The sequence below is a fragment of the Macrosteles quadrilineatus genome, unplaced genomic scaffold, assembly GCF_028750875.1.
Source record: "Macrosteles quadrilineatus isolate MER2022 unplaced genomic scaffold, UCM_ALF_1.0 Scaffold_5__1_contigs__length_97177068, whole genome shotgun sequence".
In the NCBI taxonomy this organism is placed as follows: domain Eukaryota; kingdom Metazoa; phylum Arthropoda; class Insecta; order Hemiptera; family Cicadellidae; genus Macrosteles; species Macrosteles quadrilineatus.
The window spans coordinates 25,933,856-25,954,204 of NW_026542598.1; the positions used below are offsets into that span (position 1 = coordinate 25,933,856).

The 20,349-nt window shown below is 36.0% G+C and overlaps 1 protein-coding gene across 1 annotated transcript; it reads left to right on the forward strand.

The window, feature by feature from the left end:
* The first annotated feature begins 210 nt into the window (after positions 1-210).
* LOC128995019 (cytosolic non-specific dipeptidase) lies at positions 211-19,734 on the forward strand. Its single transcript, XM_054419885.1, has 9 exons — positions 211-455; positions 2,992-3,166; positions 7,721-7,996; positions 8,788-9,017; positions 14,949-15,147; positions 16,367-16,588; positions 17,652-17,801; positions 18,510-18,611; positions 18,927-19,734. Exons 1-9 carry the CDS (start codon positions 421-423, stop codon positions 18,981-18,983), a joined length of 1,446 nt encoding a protein of 481 aa, XP_054275860.1. The 5' UTR covers positions 211-420; the 3' UTR covers positions 18,984-19,734.
* The last annotated feature ends 615 nt before the right edge of the window (positions 19,735-20,349 follow it).

Here is a 20,349-nt window from a genome sequence, read left to right on the forward strand (position 1 = left end):
CGTCTGTTGCCCTCTGTGCTGTCCGCTCCAGCTGTCAACAGTTAGTTGTCAGTTGTCACCATCACCGACCGATCGGCGACCGGCTCAAGGAGGTGTCAGTCAAATCAAATCAAGGCTTGGACTCGGTGTCAAATCACTCTAATCAACAAAAACAAAAGTAGGCCTAGTCATAGCATAGTCAACTCAGCAGTCAGCTGTCCCATCCCAGTTCGTTTCGTTTCGTGTTTCGTTTATGGCCTTTATGCCTGGCCTGGCAGTGTAGACGACTGTTATGTTTCAAGATTCAAATAAATTCGCTTCATTTATATTTCCTTTTCTGGAATAGTAACGTAGGCCTATTTAAACTTTTTACCAGATATAATAAGACCAACTGTCTTTTCTTGATCGATCACAACAATTTGAAAGTCGGTGAATCCAATCATGTCTCTACCCAAACAGCTCCAAGATTTATTCAGGTAAGGTACAACAGTAGAGGTTTTACCATTCAAATTGAGATAGGGGGTGTAATAAAATATTTAATAGGGGTACACTTCCATATCTGTTGGCACTTAAACAACCAGATGAAATATCGATCGATGTACCAGTAGGCCTATCAATTATTCGATATATCGTTTGGTTAGTTAGGTTAGGTTAACCTTTCCTAACTAACCAAACGATATATCGAATTAAACAATCGAATAATCAATATTACTCATTCGGTTGTTTATGCCAACAGATATGGAAGTGTACCCTTTAATAGGCCTTCTCAATATTTCTCAGTAAAGGTAGACTATCTAATTAATAAATCATTGTCAAAGTAAGTTTAGACCACGTTTAGACCTATGCCTCGTGAGAAGACAACTTGGCAAGTAGGGGACTGAGGATGGAAAAGGTGTACTACAAAGGTGCTCCATTTGGTCCTCAATTTTATCAATTAATGTTTTCCCTTTCTAAATGACAATAACCCTATGGCCTAGTTTTCACCAGGTCTGCGGGTATTTTAACCCTCCAAGTGTCCATAGTAATGGTTAGAGATGGGAATTATCGTTGTTTTCCGGCAACGGTTATAACGATATCGCAGCTGCCCAATAACGTGTTGCGGGGCAACCTGTTATTTCAATAACGATTGCCAACTCGTTGCCGCTGTAAACCGTTGTCCGCCGGTCGGTGTTGCGGCGTTCAGTTAGTTATCTTTGTCGGTTGATCAGTTCAGTTTTCAGTTGTAGTCGCGAGTCAGACGTTGCCGCGTTGTCCAGACAGGATGCGTTATTCTAATTCAAGTTCGTTTCAGAAGTTATTGTTGCTCTGGTAGCGTTGCGGCAACGGCACTAATGGCAATGCATGTTTTCGTTTTCGTTGTCCGCGCGGGTTTCCTGCAACATTGTGTAGATAGATACGTTATTATAATAACAGGGAGTTCTCGGCAACGTGTTGCCGCGATAACGTTGCCGTGGCCGCAACACTGTTATTCATCCTGTTATGTTAAATAACGCCCATCTCTAGTAATGGTCTTAATGTCCGCCCATTTATTGCACAATCACAGGGTTTTATTAAAATGTATCTTAGAAACTTAAAAACACTCTAAAGTATACTGTTTTATATAGGTATCATTTTGTTTGGAAAACTATGGGCTTTAATATAATATACCTTAATTAAGTGATTTTGAAGGGCTGGTTGATGCTCCTGAAGATGTATGTAGTGATATTGATGTAAATGATACACCAGATTCCTAGCTATGGTTAGGCTATGCATTCTAAGCTAACGCTAAATGTACGAAATCTGTTTTTCACCCATAACTTATTTATTTGCAAACTTACTTCCCTATATTATTATATTTTTGGAATCCTCATAAAATTTAGAACAATAATTTAATATAATATAATATAATAGGTATACAAAATTACAAAAACAATTTTCAACAATTTTTGAGGGGTTAACATTTCTCAAAAATTATAAAATAAATGAAAAAAATTTATCTTTGCGCTCAATACATTGATAATAATTTTAGGTCTACAAATATTTTGAAATAGCCACTTTGTTCTAAATTTTATGAGGATTCCAAAAATATAATAATATAGGGAAGTAAGTTTGCAAATAAATAAGTTATGGGTGAAAAACAGATTTCGTACATTTAGCGTTAGCTTAGAATGCATAGCCTAACCATAGCTAGGAATCTGGTGTATCATTTATATCAATATCACTACATACATCTTCAGGAGCATCAACCAGCCCTTCAAAATCACTTAAATCTTCTTATAATTCACCACGTATATCACTACTTTTATTTTTAACACTAAAACAATGATAAACGTAATAAAACACATCAGTCATCGGTGCGAGGTTAACCAAGCTGTTAACAAATACGCACGTCATCTGTCTGCTATAATATTTTCTGAACTAAAATGAAAAGCGTCTAGAAACAGATATCAGGAGAAAGCTTAGAATCTGCCGAAAACAACGATACCAATCTCGATCCAGTTCAATCTGATTCAGTCAGTCCCAGAGCCTTCGCCGTAAACGATGTTTGTGTGTCGCTTAAGCGACCCATAACACCACGGCGGGTGTGTTGTGCGTCGATTACGCGACGCTTAACACTCGGAGGGTTAAAGTTCGATTTTGTAGAAATTACAGTGTTAAGAACTTGGGCTGCATTTAAGTTTACGTCCTACATTTACTCACATAAGTTAGGCCACTGCAGAGTGCAGTTTGGTTAAGGTTAGGTTTAGTTTAGAACAGTTTCATTTTATAATCAGCTGGTAGTTGATGTATCCATCTATATTTAAAAGAGGAAGTTTGTATATATATATAAAGATTAAACATTAATAAACTTAGTACCCAAGTAAAATTATTTATTAAAATATTTACTGACTATAAGTTAGTTTCGGCTCTAAGGCCATTTTCAAAGTCTTTAAACTAAAGTGCAACAACAACTTGTTGCACTTTGATTGAGGGACAGTTAAAACTTATTTGGTTGTAGTATAAAGAACTACTAAGTATATTTTTAAATTTCAGCTATGTTGACAAGAATGCTGTGAAGTTTATAGGAATTTTAAAGGAAGCTGTGAGTATCCCTTCTGTATCAAATGATGTTGGACACCGTCCAGACGTAGTTACAATGGTCAAATGGACAGAGAGTCGGCTGAAAAGTTTGGGCGCCTCAGTTGAACTCTGTGATGTTGGAGATCAGGTATTTACTTTATTTTCATTCTTTGTCAAACAGGCCTACCAGGTCACCTTACTAAGTTAACTAAGAAGTAAGAGTACTTTCCTGTTAAAGGAACATTCATAATTATCGATGATTTTTTTAAATCTGATAGGCTATAACTTATTAGGTCTAGGATTAATGAATTGAAACAAATTTCAGCTGTCAACTACGATAAATAGGTAAATATTTTTCAGTTTTAACAAACAATTAAAAAATATTATATTGAAATGAAACTGTTCTAACTTAAACCAATGAATATAAAATAACCTTAAGTTACCTAACTAATCAAACTTGCTGTAACGGTTCAAAATCCGTTTGATATTCCCCACATGCCTTTTCTGTTATCAAACAAAATTTTAAAATGGTAAGTTTACAGCAAGTTTGGTTAGTTATGTTAGGTTAGCTTAGAACAGTTTAATTTCTTAATCCATTATATTTGCCTAAACAAGATCAGTTTGTTGTCAGTTTTTAATTTGGGGGTTTTTTTAACAGTGGGCCAGGCTTACAAGTGACCGTGGGATTGCATCGCAGCTGGAACAGCTTATTGTGCATCCTCATTCACAGGCTCTCATTCTCTGTCAAATCCCAGGTCCTTGGTGAACCATGAGATCTTTTTGACTATGGTAACCTGTTCTTCCCTTTGATCTCCAGTCAATAGGCCAAGGGGATCTCATACGCAGACCTTGTAGGGCTGGGCACATAAATATCACGTGGAAGGCTGTCTCCTCCTCCTCACCACATTTCCTACATAAGAGGCTTTCAACTTAAATTCACATCTTGTGTAGATGTCCGCGGAATTCCCAATGGCCGCTGATGAAGCCAACCACCTTCCGCAGGGTCTTCCTATTCAGCCCAAGGGCATCTGCCGCTATCGCACCGGTAGGTGTCTGCAGCATTCTCTTTGACTGTATGTTGCCATTATCATGACCAGGAATTGTCAGTCAGGGTTTGAGTTTCCCCCGATAACCGCCCAGTGGTCTGTGTCAAGGTCATTCTGCAGCTTGAGGCCTTCTTGGTCATTGCCCCCGTTGAGTTGGGAACAAACGCTGATACCTTCACAGCTTTTACAAGGTCTCTGGCTGAGGCAAGCTGTAGCGAGATTTCCCTGAAGGGACTCAGCTCCTGAACTTGCTTGACCAGCCAATCCTTTGTGGCAGCGTTAGTACAGCCAACCACCAAGATGCTTATTCAGTTGCTTATCCTGACGTCTTTGCCACGAATGGCCCACCTGGACCTCTCCCCCTTGATTTTGTTGGCTTCAGCCTCCATCCGTTTCCTGTCTGGGTGTTCAGATCTGGTGATGGCCATCTTCTCCACAGACAGTGTCTCTGAATAGGTGGGTGCCGGTGCTCTCTGTGAAACAACCAAGCCCTCTCCGTTTTTCGTCCTCGTCTTCTTTTTCTCGCCCCAGACATCCTCATGTGTCAGGTGCTATCGCCCCCTCTTCCCCTCTTTCCACCTTTCTTCCTGGAGGCTTCACTAGAGTCAGCTTTGGGGGTGCCGCCGTCGCCCTGCTTTTTTACCAGCACCCTGGTTTCCGAAGGAACTGGCTTTGTAGGGAGCAGGGTTCAGGTGCTTGGCAGACCACGCCAGCCTCCTCTCACTTCTGGATAGCACCTTTTCGCCTTTGGCTAAAGCACCCGCTATCCTCCATCTTATCACAACTCGCCCTTGGAAAGTCATTTTTTTCTGTTCCTTTCCGGTTTACGCGAGCTTGACGTCATCGTCAGATTTCAGTAGACCTTCCTCCTCCATTGGGGTCAGATCATCTACGTTGTTCCCACGAATACCAGGTATCTAAGGTCCACCTCCCCAGTGACCAATTAACTTAGAGAGGTACGGGGTACATACGACTGGGTTCCCCCTGGTTCCTAGAAGGCTCCACTAAGACACTGAATATTAGGTCCCCATGTGCCACAAGACTCTCAGCACGGACCGCATTACCCCTTAGTCTAGGGCCCCCCTCACTTGGTTCTGTAGGTGGGCCAACACCCAGTGGCAGAAGGTAGCTCTCCGCAGCTAACAAGTGAGAGTTGGGGTTTAGGTATGGCCAATCTGCCGAACCAACCCCACCCGAATGCGAGCTTTGGCTGGAACGGCGCGAAAGATTCTCCCACTCCCTAAACCTGCTATACCTTCTAATATAAATGTGTTTGATGATATTTATAACACAAAGGAATATGGATCGTAAAGGAAAACAAAAATACCGATATATTGAAAAAAAATCATCTATTATACTGAATGTTCCCTTTAAGAGACCTTGGAGCCTATCGGCCATCTTGGATGATTTCAAACAGCTGCTGAAGAGTAATTTTATGGTCCAAAAATATTTTTTCAAACACTAAAGTGATTTAGTGATTATAATTTAAATATCTAGTACTGTGAGACTAGAAATGTTATTTCTTTGTGGTTTTGAATTGTTCTCTAACGGAGTCCATGGATGCTAACGGCCATCTTGGATTTGTCCGCCATAAGATCAATGTTAATTTTGTTACGGTACCTTTAAATAGCCGCTGAAGAGTCATTTACCTTCCAAAAATATTTTTTCAAACACCAGAGTGATTGTAATTAAATTATCTAGTATACTATTAGATTACAAATTTCCATTGAAGGCCTAGTTCTTGAATTGTTTTATGAGATGGAACATATAGGCTCCAAGGACTCCTAACAGGAAAGTACCGAAGTAAGACCTACAGACTGTGTTTTTAGGCTATATTGTTAAAAAACAATGTGATATCTGGAGTTGTTATATAATAACAAACTTATTAAGTTAAGCCTAACCTTTGCTTTGACCGGTTTTTGTTTTTGTTTAAAAAGGTCATCAAACAGAAAAATTCCATTTGTCAAGATACAGTAAGTTTACACATTAGTCAAGCTATCTCATTACCCTAGCCTAATTACATTATCTTGAGTGTTGTCCTACTTGATAACAATGTTGACATGATTTGTCAACACGTTGAAATGCCAGATGAAAATACTTTAACTACCCTATAATAACTTATGTTATATGATAAACTTAAATAATTACTGGTGTAAGTTTAACCCGTGTAAGTTTAACTTCTCTCCCTAGATTACTATTACAATATGTGTATATTGTTGAAGGAATAAAGAATTATTCTATTGTCTACTATTCACAAGGATCATGGCTCCATTTCTGTTTTTAGAAATTAGTGGAAAACTCTTGAACTGGAACTTACTACTGTTGAGTTAAAAAGTATAGATACTCGAGTTTGAGCTTTTATTGCAATGTAACCAGTAGACTTGGAAAAATACAAGTTACATCATATTTTTACAAACTTATTTCTGCGTGTTGTTTATGTGTGTTGGTTTCAACTCAGCCTTTCAGCGGGGTGAATGAAAAAAGTACAGGTTTTTCGGCGCTTTTCTAACAACGGGCGACTTTTAACGAAACCACTGATGTAATTGTCGTGAAATTTTTAAGCTTTTAGAACATTTAGGGTAGACTACTCTTATAAAGCATATCTATAAGTTTTAGAAATATTCTTCAATCTGCGAATTGATAGCCGTACAAAATTTCACGCACTACTGTGTTTCAGAACAGTGTGATTATATGCATATTTTAATTATTAAATACCACTTAACTAATGAATGTTTTAATAGCCCGTTGTTAGAAAAGCGCCTAAAAACCTGTACTTTTTTCATTCAACCCGCTGAAAGGCTGAGTTGAAACTGTATAAAAAATTTTTAACCAACACACATAAACACAAAAAGAAATTTGTAAAAATATGATGTAGGCTAACTTGTATTTTTCTAAGTCTACTAGTTACGTTGCAATAAAAGCTCAAACTCGAGTAGCCTATCTAGGCTATACTTTTTGACTCGACAGTAGAACTGGTAAAACATAGTAAACAATCAATGATAGCCTAGTTGGAAACTAGACTTAGCTGCTATTCGCCAATGAGGTTTCAATAGAGCCATAGATTTAGGTGGAAACATAGCATCTGCTAGACTTTCTAACTTTTGAACGTATGACTACCCTAATTTCATATTTATCTTGAATTATACAACACATCCAACGTTCAACATCCACGTCAGTGTCAAATGGTTAACTTATAAACTTATTGACATAGCCAAGCTTCTGATGGTTGTAAAGTTTTCTCAGTTGGTACTGAACTGTATCCTTCAAGATATTCAAATCTAAATTATGTGAATGGTTGATAAGCAATCCTTTCTATGGCATAGGCCCTACATGAATTTCTTAAAACAAAAGTTGATAGAGAATTTTGATGTGTATCTACATGATCCATATTCTCTTGACATGTCATATGTAAATTAACTAAGTATTTTTTTAAAACATTGTATTTTATTTGTTAATTTGGAATGTTTTGTATGTGTTTTGACCATGTCTATTCCTTTGTACAAAGAAAGTTCAATGGCAATAAAACTCTTGATTCTTGAAACCAGCTGTGCTTGATCTCCGCAAATTGAGGTTCCTTGACTACAATGTTTAGGGGGTGGAAACAAAATCGAAACCTCAAATCTTTTACTTAAAGCAAACTTTGTTTTCTTTCCCAGATCATGCATGATGGCCAGAAGGTGCCACTGCCTCCAGTTATTCTAGGCAGTCTAGGCAATGACCCAGCTAAGCCTACAGTCTGCCTTTATGGCCATTTGGACGTCCAACCTGCAGCTAAGGAAGACGGCTGGGCTACAGATCCTTTCAAACTAGTGGAGAAGGATGGTAAACTGTTTGGCCGAGGGAGCTCTGATGACAAGGGACCAGTTCTGGGATGGCTGCATGCTATAGAAGCGTATCAAAGCTGCAAGCAAGATATCCCTGTCAACATCAAGGTAATTTTGAAATTATAAATTGAGTAGGCCTAATTAAAAATACCCCCCAAGCAGTAAACCTGTAGACTAAGCGAATTTAAATTTGTCTAATTGGATAAATACCTTGTTCCCATGGTCCGATTATGCTGGCTCATTCAAGTTTATCCCAACCGACACCTTCAACCCCAATTGTAGTTGAAAATCGCACCAAAATCACACAAAAAAATCACATTCACGGACACATGTACTGTATATATACATAACAATTCAAATGAATAGTGTAAAAACCTCTTGGAATATGAAAATGAAAAAGTAAATCAGTCCCGGGCCTAGGTCTTACCGTGCCACCTGAGACGGTAGCTACTTCCCTATGGGGAAATTTGCTAAAATAAGAATTAGATCCATTAAAAATTCAGAAAAATAAAATTGGTAAAATTTGAAGTATTTTAAACTAGTTGTAGTGATTGCATATTTTTTTCCTTTTTTCAATGAGTAGAAGTCGGAAGCCTCTTTTTAAATCTTAGATTTAATGTCCACATGGGTAATTAGAACTGTTGAATGTATCTTATCAAGCAAGCAAGAGGGGAGCCTTGTTGGATCGTAGGTTTGAGACACCTGACTATATAGACCTAACAGACTATTTTTTCTAATATGAAACAAATTTAAATAAATCAATAAAACTGAAATTATGATAACCTTGGTTGCTGTAACGACAGCTGGTTTCTGTTCTGAAAAACAATGTTTTCTAAATAGACTTATTCATGTTAAATTCCATAAACGTCAGTTGAGGACACATCTTTTTTCCTTTGCAGTTTGTGTTTGAAGGGATGGAGGAAAGTGGGAGCGAAGGTTTGGACGAACTGTTGGAACAGAGGAAAGACTCATTTCTCAAAGGAGTGGATTACGTCTGCATCTCCGACAACTACTGGCTGGGTACGGAGAAGCCTTGTATAACGTACGGGTTGAGAGGGCTGTGCTACTTTAGTGTTGAGGTGGAGTGTGCCTGCAAAGACTTGCACAGCGGACTTTACGGCGGAACTTTGTAAGTAAAGTGTGTAAACTTAACTATTTGTGTTAAATGCAACTAATGCAAACATTAATTGGTCTTTGAAATTATGTTTAACATAGCTCTTACATGTTGACCAGGCAGTTATAAAAATAGGTAGGCCTAACTTACACTGTAGAGACAAACATTATATTTTCAGCTTTAATAATTTGTTAATAGCATAGCAAAGTCGAGCTCTCGCTCATAGATGCTGCATGACCTTGAGTGTTTTATTTGAAAATCCAGATGTAACTGTATGTCTTAATATTCCAAATTAGGCCTAAATCTCAGTATGCTATTAAATATTGTTGCCTGTACATTGTTTGTTATTCTTTCTATGTCTAGCGTTTTGCAACACACAGTTATAGGTAGTTAATTTTGGAATACCTGATCTTTGTGGAGTAAAGCATGTTAGGTTTCAGATTATGACCATAATAGCCATTGATGTATTAATGTGAATTTTTAGTATTTTTACTTTAAATTCTTTCAGAACCCTTAGGAGAAATTTTTCTTCCTCTATAGACCCAAATTTGTTAAAAGATCTTGTTTTTAGAACAATTCACTTGTTGCTCTATCCATGCTTTGCTAAGGGGTGAGAATATAGGAGAATATCATTTGGTTTTTTTAAAATCTGATATTTGATATCTAACCCAATTTGCTTTATATTAAACCATGTGTTGTTTGTTTATATTCAACTAACAATATGTACACATGACACAAAATATCTCGACACTTGACAAATTCCACTACTGAAGTAAGATTTACTAAACAGCTGGGTTAGTAAATTTTCTTCATAAGAAATATATTGGGATTTTGATGGCCTGTGGGGCAAAGCCCGAGGACTCTTATTACAGGAATCGGTGAAAGGGGGTGTTTACACATTAGGGTGGGCTGAAAAAAAAAATTATTTTTTTTTCTTAATGCTATACCGAAAAAAACTTGTCTCTATGATGGGTTATCAAAATGCAACAAAGAAAAAAAATCTATACCTAACCTCCAGCTAGCGCATTACACTTGAAATTTCAAAATTTCACTCAAATCATAGGATTTTTAAAATTTTTTAAAAGTATCTAAACCTTTATATATTAGTTTGCTATAGTGAAAATAATATATTTTAGAGTTACAAATAGTCAATAAACTATAGGAAGTTTTGTAATTTTTAAATTTGAGGTGGCGCAAAGGCCTTCAATATAGTAAATTTGTGACGTTTTTAATGCTAACCAACTGCAGTGCAGTACATTCTCTAACTTTTTTGTACCCACTACTATTGTGTTTTTAGATCTATAATGTTGGTACTTAAATTAAGAAAACCTCTTGGAAAATTAAATAAAGATATAAGCAATTTACATACATATATCAAAATGGATTTAATGAATACAAAATAGATTGTTAAATACAAATTTCGATTCCCAAGCTGCAAAATTGTAGTCTATTTGACTCTCACTGAATAGTTATTTACATATTTGGAACCTTGAAATCATGTTTGCTTGTAAAACTTGGCATTGAAGCTCGTGAAAGCAGTGTTGTTCGGATGAAACCATCTCTGTTCTTGACGCCAACAACTTTTGAGGAGGCTTCAGTTACCAATTTCACACAGCGCTCAACTGCTTGTGTGTGACACGGGAATTTATGAAAGTTCCATTCTTCTGCTGTACTGGCAGTTGAAATCTTGGCCCACATTTCTTCTTCGGTTACTCTTCGTAACAGAGGTGGTGGATAAATAGCTGTAGTAGTCCAATCAATAATTTCGTAATATTCTTTTGCCTGGAAGTTGAGTTTTGGAGGTTTAAAAGTTCAGACTAGCTTTTCTTTGGAAGCCACGGCCCTTGATTTAATAACTCTTCTAAACCCCAACTCTCTGATATGAGCCCTTTCATCAACGATCATACTCAGTAGCAAGTTTTCTGGATGTGCGAAAAAAGCATTTCTTTCGATCACAGGATCAACCACCTTAATCAAGTTTTCTGGCAGGAATCTTGATGATGTTATTAAATCGAAAACATGTTTTGGTCCATCAGTAAGGTATTTACTTTTTTTAATCTTAAACCATACAGGCATGTATGATTTAAGTATAAATTGTACCAAAGTTTGGTGTTCTTCAGATGGATTCTCAACACTTAAATAGAGACGCAGTACTCTGTTTGCTGTTGTCAGCCATCGAGAATGAGAAATAGGACCTGGTTCACGAACTGCCAAGTCTGCCAAGCAGGTGCCTGATTTTATAGCCGAACTTATGTCCAGAAGATACTGTTGGTCTTTACTTAAGATTTTCCTATCAATTTCTGGTATGTCACAATCAATGCTTTGAAACTGCACAACTGGAAGTTTTTCACAATTTTTGAGTTTCGAGCCAATATAACCACTAAAAGATGTAGGACCAGTCGTTTCACCATCCAAAGTTTGAAACAAGTGCCTAAATGGTAATTCATTTAGGTGCAAAAGGCAAACTCCCCACTGCAGTGGTCTTTTAATTTTCTCTTCGATTTTGCGAATTACACCAGTTTTCCAGCCGGTGTTTGTGACAGTACCATCACATCCAATCACATCAAGCTCATCCAGCAAAAAATTTTGCTCATGTAAATAGTCCAAGACAGCACTGGCAATGTCCTTTGAAGTTCCAGTAGTTGGTGATACATGGCCAACATAAATTGAGCCAGGTTCCTGAATGATAGAGTAGTGTTCCTCTTTTACAGTTCTTCTAAAACACTTTTGATTCAGTTTGTCAATCTTCAATGTGTTATCCTTTCGGCCATCAAAATATAGCCCTTGAATTACGTCCGGCTCATTTTTTATTCTATCTTGGAGATTCGATCTGAATGATTGTTTTTCCCTTCTAACCTTGTTCTTATCTATTATGAGGGAATCGTCCTCTTTAGTTGCAAGACCTAGGTCATGAAGTACACTAGAGGCAATAGCAGCTGTTGCTCTGTCCGAAACCCCAAATCGGTCACTTGCCAATACGGTATTTTTTAATTGTATACGCATTTGCCACTGCTGTTTAGTAGAACTCGGAATAGGAATGTAGTCGTCATCAGAATCATCAGACTTTTCTTTTTCCATTAAGATTTTGTCTGGATCTATGTTTGACTCCGTCACATTCTTAGAGCATGTAGGCTGGGAATATGAAACTGGTGGAATGTTAGACGACACAACCCGATTTTTTATTTCCTTACGTTGCAGTCTTTTGATTATTTTTTTCGACTCCTTCTTGTCTACATTTCCAATTTTTCCTTGTCCAAGATATCTTTGGAAATACATAAACTTAAGTTCAAGCACGGGAATCTTTTTGTCTTTTTCACATTTACATGAAATTGACAAAGGGCACTCACAGATCTCAGGGACTTTTTTGCAGTTGCATGAGTATGTTATTTTACATTTACATGCAGATACATCAAATAGTGATAAAGCCTTTTGCCTGAACTCCTCAACTTTTTGTTTGTACTTCTCTTTTTCCTTGTCACGCTTAAAGGACTTCATTAGATTACGGTAGCTATCATGGTATGAGTTTATTAACTGAACGATTCTGTAAGGCGTCACTGTTGGTATTGATGCTTTGTCAAAGACTGCTTTTACTTTTGGAGCAACAATATTTGATATCTGAGAGAAACTAACAGGCTTGTTACTTTCTAATGCTAGTACATACTGTTCATGGAAACAGCTCCTAATAACATCCTGGTAATTTGGAAGCTTACTCACAGGCAATTCCCTTGGACAGCCAAACAAAGGACAATCAAAGTCACTCCGAGTCACTTTCTTGGCAACGGCCATCACGCACAATAAACTTAACTCAAAAAATTATAAACATAATTTACAAGATCAACTCAAACGTCAGTCCAAAATCGTACACAGATGTAAACTGCCGAGTGACAGGCCGTCTCAACGTCTCCCCGCGAAGTGCATTGTGGGTGTGTGGAGAGTATGGGTGGGGGAGCCCGGCAAGGCCGCCGGGTCATCGCCCGAACTCGCAGCTGTCATCCCGCACTTGACTCAAAAATGCGTCATTGTAATGACTATTGCGCTACCTCAGATTAATACAATTAAACTTCTGCAATTACTTATTGTATTTCCAAGGCTCTGTTCTAACGTAATATCACTATAGCAGTCCAATATGCAGGTATTTAGATGCTTTAATTATATTTACAAAAGCTTATAATTTGAGTGAAATTTTGAAATTTCAAGTGTAATGCGCTAGCTAGAGGTTAGGTATAGATTTTTTTTCTTTGTTGCATTTTGATAACCCATCATAGAGACAAGTTTTTTTCGGTATAGCATTAAGAAAAAAAAATAATTTTTTTTTTCAGCCCACCCTATTACACATAAAATACCTAATTTTGATAGATCATTTGTAAAAATCCGTCCATTATTAACGGAGGAGTAGAAATCGCCTTCCCGTATTATATATAAGGATTTGTTGTCAAGTCTTGCTAGGAAACTCTTTATTTATGAACCATACTTAGTTAACAGATGTTTAAATCATACTTATATTATAACTAGCAGAGTACCCGTCCTTCGTACGGGGTTGGAATATAAGTATAAAATGCTTTTTGCAGTTATACTCAAGCTTTGCGTTTGCATTAAGGGAAGACACAGTTTGATAAAATTTGCTTTTTTAAATTTACAGTATTATATAGTATTACACATCTACCATAGCCATAATGTTCTACCACTTCACCTAAAAAATAAATTATCAACAATTTGCAAAATATCACAAATTATTCATGAAATGAAAAACATAAACATAACTGGAAACAATCCTACTTTGACAGTTCTATTTCCAAATCACAGTTTTTTGTTGCTGCTTAGTTCAAATTAGCTGTTTTCATAAATGCAAAAAAATATAGTGCTGCACTCTTTTGGTAAATCTTATAACTTTGTAATGCTTTTCCATATCATAGAACCAACTTTTTAGTTGAAACAGCTGACTAAATTCTTTAATTCCATTTAAATATGAATACTCATATACCCATAGGTTAACATGGGGAATTACAGAGCCACTGGGGCGGAGCCCGAAAGGATTTTTGAGATAAGAATATACCTATATGTTAATCGGGAATGTAAGCTATCATCATGCCAAATTTCAGCCCAATCCGTCCATTGGATTTTGCGTGATTGAACTTCAAACAAACAAACAAACAAACACACAAACTTTCACATTTATAATATTAGTAAGATAATGTGAAAGTTTGTGTCTTTGCTCTGGAAGTAATAAGTCCTGCAGTCTGTGGTTAACCTTAAAAACTATTTCAAACTATGTCCATATATTTAGTTGTAAACAAAGGGAATTTAGTTTGATCTAATTTCAACAGATAGCGCCAACATTCCCAAACTTTAGCCCTTAATTGTACTTAAGTGATGCACTTTCTTAATGTTCTGAGACATATTTGCACATCTACATGTAAATACCTTTAATTTGACACTTCAAATGTTAAAATCTGTCAAGGCGTTATCGAGTTATGACTGTGAAAAGAAAACTGCTTGCGTATTAATATTTACTAGATCGCCCTGTGGTCGAAACTCGACCAAAAATAATTAATGTACAGACTTCTCTATTTTCTCCCCACACTGTAAATAAAACATGTGATTGGAATTTCTTCCATTTGTTTTGATTTTCTGTTTACATTTTGTTGTTATTTCGTCACCATCATGGCAACCCATATGGTCCATGTTAATTTTTTGAAGTTTTCAAATTAATTTTTTGTGCTTATTTGTTAGCCTATTTTAACTTTTAAAGGCATTCTGCACATCTACAGGAAAATATCTTTCCAACAGTATGCGTAGATTTTCCCTGCGATGCACACGAGCTGAGAAAAAAGGTTTTAAAGAAACATGCTTGCCTATTAATATATAGATAGATAGATAGATTAGGCCCTACTACTTTCCATAAAATAATCTGGTTATGAAAGATACATTTATTTTCAATGTTTCTAGGACAGAAGCAATGAGTGATTTGATATACCTGTTGGACACACTTGTTGATGTCAACGGGAAAATCCTTGTGACTGGAGTGTACCAAGACGTAGCTCCGATCACTGATGCAGAGAAACAGCTGTACAAAAGTATTGATTTCAAACCAAGCGATTTTCAGTCTGAAATCGGTTGCAACAGCTTACTTCACAGTGGCGAAAAGGTTAGTCACCCCTTTAGCCTTTGGAACCTCTGTAGATTTTGGTCTTACAAAAATGTCTCTACATTCTATTCTGTCTTCCCTTCTCTAGCTGCTTCAGGGGTAGAGCCAAGTCTATTGATTTCCTTATTTGAACTTGGACCTTCAACTTCAATATTGTTTTTTATTCTGCCAAGTCTAAATGGTTTTCTGCATCATAGTTGGTTTAACCATCATATCTGAGTTTGTATACTTGTTGGACTGTAGCAAATATTTTCCTCAATACTCTATTTTAAATTAAAAGTAACTTTTCTCAGAGTCATTGGTAGCTTTTAAGCCTATTACCTAGTTAAGTATGGGGTCTGACTTACGGGAGGCATAAATGAGGCATATTAGTTCAAAATTCCTACGTGAACAGCACTGTAGTAGAGAGCACTTGGCTATAATGAAGGTTTACTAATTGAAAAAATCTTTCTGTTCATAAATGAAATTATAAAGCTTCAAAAAAAATTTTTAATTTTTTAATTATAAAATTAAACTGTTGTAACCTAACCAAACTAACCAAACTTGCTGATAATGAAAAATCGAATTAAGGTTTACCAATCAAAAAAATAGTTATGTTCATAAAATAAAACTAGAAATGTCTCAAATTAAATTTGATAATGTTTTAATTATAAATTAAACTGTCATAACCTAACCAAACTTGCTGATAATAAAGAAATCTTAGACAAAAAGTTAGTGCTACCAGTGAGATTTGAACCTGGGACCTTCAGCTTATCAGGCCGGCACGCTATTCATTGGACCACCGAGGCCGATGGCTCCACACTGTATCGTTGTGGTAATGGTGTTCCCTCAACTAATCAGAAGCCCAAAGCTTTCATCGTAGGCTCATCTATACCTCCCTTGAGTAAACACTGTTAAGTATGGCATAGAAGATTCAAAACTCCTTCACAGCTGAAGGCAAACCTGATCTTGCATTTCTACTTATCTTAAGAAGTTAATTAGGTCACTGTGGATAGCTAAACATTTGCACAGCCTATCTATGGTTATTTGTTTCTGTATTTCTCACTTCGAAGCTTCTATATTATTTCATACATTTAAAACATTTATTTTTATGTATGTTGTTATAACTGTGCTTGTCTAGGCCTACCTATACTATTTATTTTACATAAAGTATATGATGAGTGTTTGTTATTAATTTTACTTACTATTAGAAATAAATTGTATTTTGATTTGATTCCAGACTGCAATACTCATGAGTCGCTGGAGACAGCCAAGTTTATCCATCCACGGTATCGAGGGAGCTTATTCGGAACCAGGAGCAAAAACTGTCATACCAAAGAAAGTGTCCGGCAAATTCTCAATCAGACTTGTACCTCACCAAGAGCCAAGCAAGATAGACCAACTAGTGATCGACTACCTCAACAAGAAGTGGGCTGAGAGAAAGAGTTCAAACAACTTCAAGGTTAGAAAGAAAATATTCAATTTTTCGTCCCAAAAATGATTATTGTGATTTTATTTACATATTATTATTTAAGGGTCGAAACTATAAATATTTATGATGTGTTGGATTAGTTACAATCAAAGGATGACAATATAATGGCTAAATAATACAATGCTAACACGGTTCTACCTAATAAAGTTGATTCTCTATAAAAACCAACAATATGAGCCATTGGCCGACATCTGTACAGTTCTAGAATTTGATTTTTGTGACAGACGTCTCTAGTGTATTTTACCTCGATGTTCAGTTCAATACCACAATCTTTACAGTGAATATCAGTACTTATTGCGTAAAATATGTAACTGTGCAGTGTAGTTTGTCCTCAATTTCAAGAACTTTGAAGGCCTAGCTGATTTTTAGCATTTAAACTTATATAATAGAGGTAAACCCAATTGAATTAATGAATTGTAATTTAGGCTATAGGGCTACTTAACGATATTCAAGCCTACAAAATACAGTTTTAGGCTTTTTTATCCAAGGACGCTAAGCACGAGGCCGGATTGTTTTTCACATTACTTCAGGCTAGACCTAGGGGTTGCTGTATTATCACTTAGATAAAAACCATTAATGGTTTTGGCGGGATTTGAACCCGGGACCCCAGGAACCGAAGTACCACGCTCTAACCACTAGACCAGCTTTAGGCTTATAAGATAAAACTAAACTAAACTAAATAACTAAAATAGTCTTATTTTAGTTCAATGAGCATTGTTTTTTGCTTTAATACATACTGTTAAAGAGTACATAAGGCTTCATCAGTTGACTTTTTATTGTAGCCTACGTACGTTAATATTGCCAGCTATAAATTTTTATTGTTTGTGTTTATTTCAACTTTTATGGTAGTCCGACACCCTCTCAGTCTACCAAGTGATTATTGAGACTGTTGTATTTCTCCCACTAAGGTTTGAGACTGTCATTCATTAAGATCAAGAACTCGTAATACGATTTTTTGTGAGGTACAGAGGTGGTTTTTTTCACAGCTCTATGAAAATTCCAAGATATAAAACTGACGAAAAATTGGTTTTAGGTAATTCCTTTGCACGGTGGTAAGCCATGGATGGCTGATCCTTCGCATCCACACTTTGAGGCAGCTAGAAAGGCGATCAAGCACACTTACAACACTGAGCCTGACCTTACTAGGGAAGGAGGATCGATACCCGTCACACTTACATTGCAAGTAAGTCTGAAATTGTTGACAATGACAAAATTTGTCACAAAGCGATGTCAAATTCATCATATTCATAAATTAATTTCTACGCCAACGTCTACATGAGTTCTCTGTGTCAATAGACTTTTTACTCGGGTGGTCTTGAATGAGGGCAAAGCTGTAGAACATTGTGCACTTTTTCCTGACGCGAGTTCCGTTCAACCATATACATTTGGCCTTATAGTTTTTCGTAATTTATGGGACTGCTTTAATCATACTTATACTTATTATTCTACATGCTGTATAGTGTGATAGTACCAATATAATAGCTCAAAGTTGATGTGATCGCCTTAGATTAAATAAGTAATTTTATAAATTGATTGTGTTGTTGATAGAATTTGTAATACAGATTCAGATTTGTTGATAGTGTCTTTGAATTAAGTACAAGACACCTTTCACTCCTTAGGATCTCATTTGGATTAAACGAAGTTGCTATTTGATTAAAAAATTCTTGTTCATTGTAAGTTTTTGAGTGCACTAAAATTCAAATGTTTGTTATAGTTGCGGACAGGGTATTCTAAAGGGTTCGGTCCTATTTCTATTTTACAGTAATTTAAAATTCAGCTAATTTACTAGTGGTTCACTGATTTTTGCAAGATATTCAATATGAACTTCATTTGTGTCGTATGGATGTAGAGTTACAAAAATAGTTGTATTGATTTTATCTCTTTTTTCCAGGAAATAACAGGGAAAAACACTCTTCTATTACCAATGGGTGCGTGTGATGATGGAGCTCACTCTCAAAATGAGAAAATTGACATCCGCAACTACATTGAAGGGGTGAGTTGTACATTACCAGCAATCTTGGGGGTTTTCTTTAGTTTCAGTTTAAAAAAACGGCTGTACTGGTATACGGTTTAATGAACAATGTATTTTTGAAACTACAGTACACTCCCGATTAACCGAGGTTGTTGGGACTGAGACTACCTTGGTTACAGAGAACCTCGGATAACGAAGATTGATTGATTTTTGGGTTAGGGGTTACGGTATTTCCTGACGATTTTTTGACCATTCTAACCAAAACCCACTATGTAGATAATGGTAAAAAAAGATGTGTTGATTGATCTTGTCTCAACTTCATTTATTTATTTTCAGACCAAGATGATGGCTGCCTATTTGTATGAACTGGGAAAGCTGGGAAAATCTTCGTAATCCAAATCACCTACCAAAGAGGAATGGCAACATAAATATTTATAATCTATGGGACTGAAACTATATATCTAAGAACTGGAAATAACAACTGTGATATCGTGTTTTTTATCAACACCCAAATGTTTTAAACTTTAAAGAGAAGAAATTGTTCTTGTTAAAATATTTTTTTTTCATTTTTCAAGGATACTTTGATATTTTAGTGGCATCTTGGACATAGCTGAAAAATTTGGAATCCTAAACTATTCAAAAGAGAGTTTGGATTACTTTATAAAAAATATATGGTCAATCTTAAAAAGTCTTGACCAAAGAGGAGTTATCTAAATGTAGATATTTTTAGATAGTTAAAAATGCCACTTACCTGAAAAAAAATTACTTGTTTTAAGTATCATCTCCGAGGTTCCCCTAATAGACCTGAGTTTATGAACAACTGCTGTACCCCGTTTCAAAACATAGATCGTTCAGGTCAATCTATCTTCTTAAGTCTAAGCTACCAAGTCTGTGGTGTAAAATTAATTATCCATTTCAAAGAAAAGTGTTTAAGTATAGTATTATATCATAAATTCAAATATGACTGTTTATTACATTTTTGTTTGAACCAGTTAAAAAATCATAAATGCTAAGTGTCTATAATTTGGTTCAAGGTCTGTATTAATCTCGAGTATTTTACGTAATAAATTATATTGTGAGTAGTTAAACTGTTTACATATTTTTATAATATATATTTTCAAAATATACATGCATTGAAAAATAATGTGGTTTTATTTCATCCTATTTACAATTGTTAGGGTTTAGTGGAGTACATAGTTGCACAACCAGTTTTAGAGATGAAAATATTTTAAGATTCTTTAAGACGCACACCACTTTGGTGGGTACTGCTAAATGTGGGTGTATAATCAAGGCCCCACACTGTCACAGTGGTGGATAGTTGTATTAAAAACTTATCTTAAAATCTATCAAACAGCCAGCTTATTTACCTAAAACATATAGGATATTGCAGTGAATCTGTCAACAAATCTATGCACTAGTGTGACGTCTTGGATCCTGCAGCATGGCCTGTTCTTCTAGTGGGGCCTTGGTATAGTGAAGCATGGACAAAAAGAATCAAATAAAATCATTCTTTATTCATTATACATAAAATTACATGTTTTGAATAGAGTCAAATAGACTACAAATACATATAACTACATATTACAAAGTGCTTAAAGTATATTACGTACTAATGTAGGGGAAAAAATTAATTAATAATAATCTTTAAAAAGTGAAGCATTTCTAACTGAATATTTAAACAAAAATATAAGTTAACATTGATGGAATCACAATAACATGAGCAGTTAATAAAATAGAAAACATACATCCATTTCCCGGG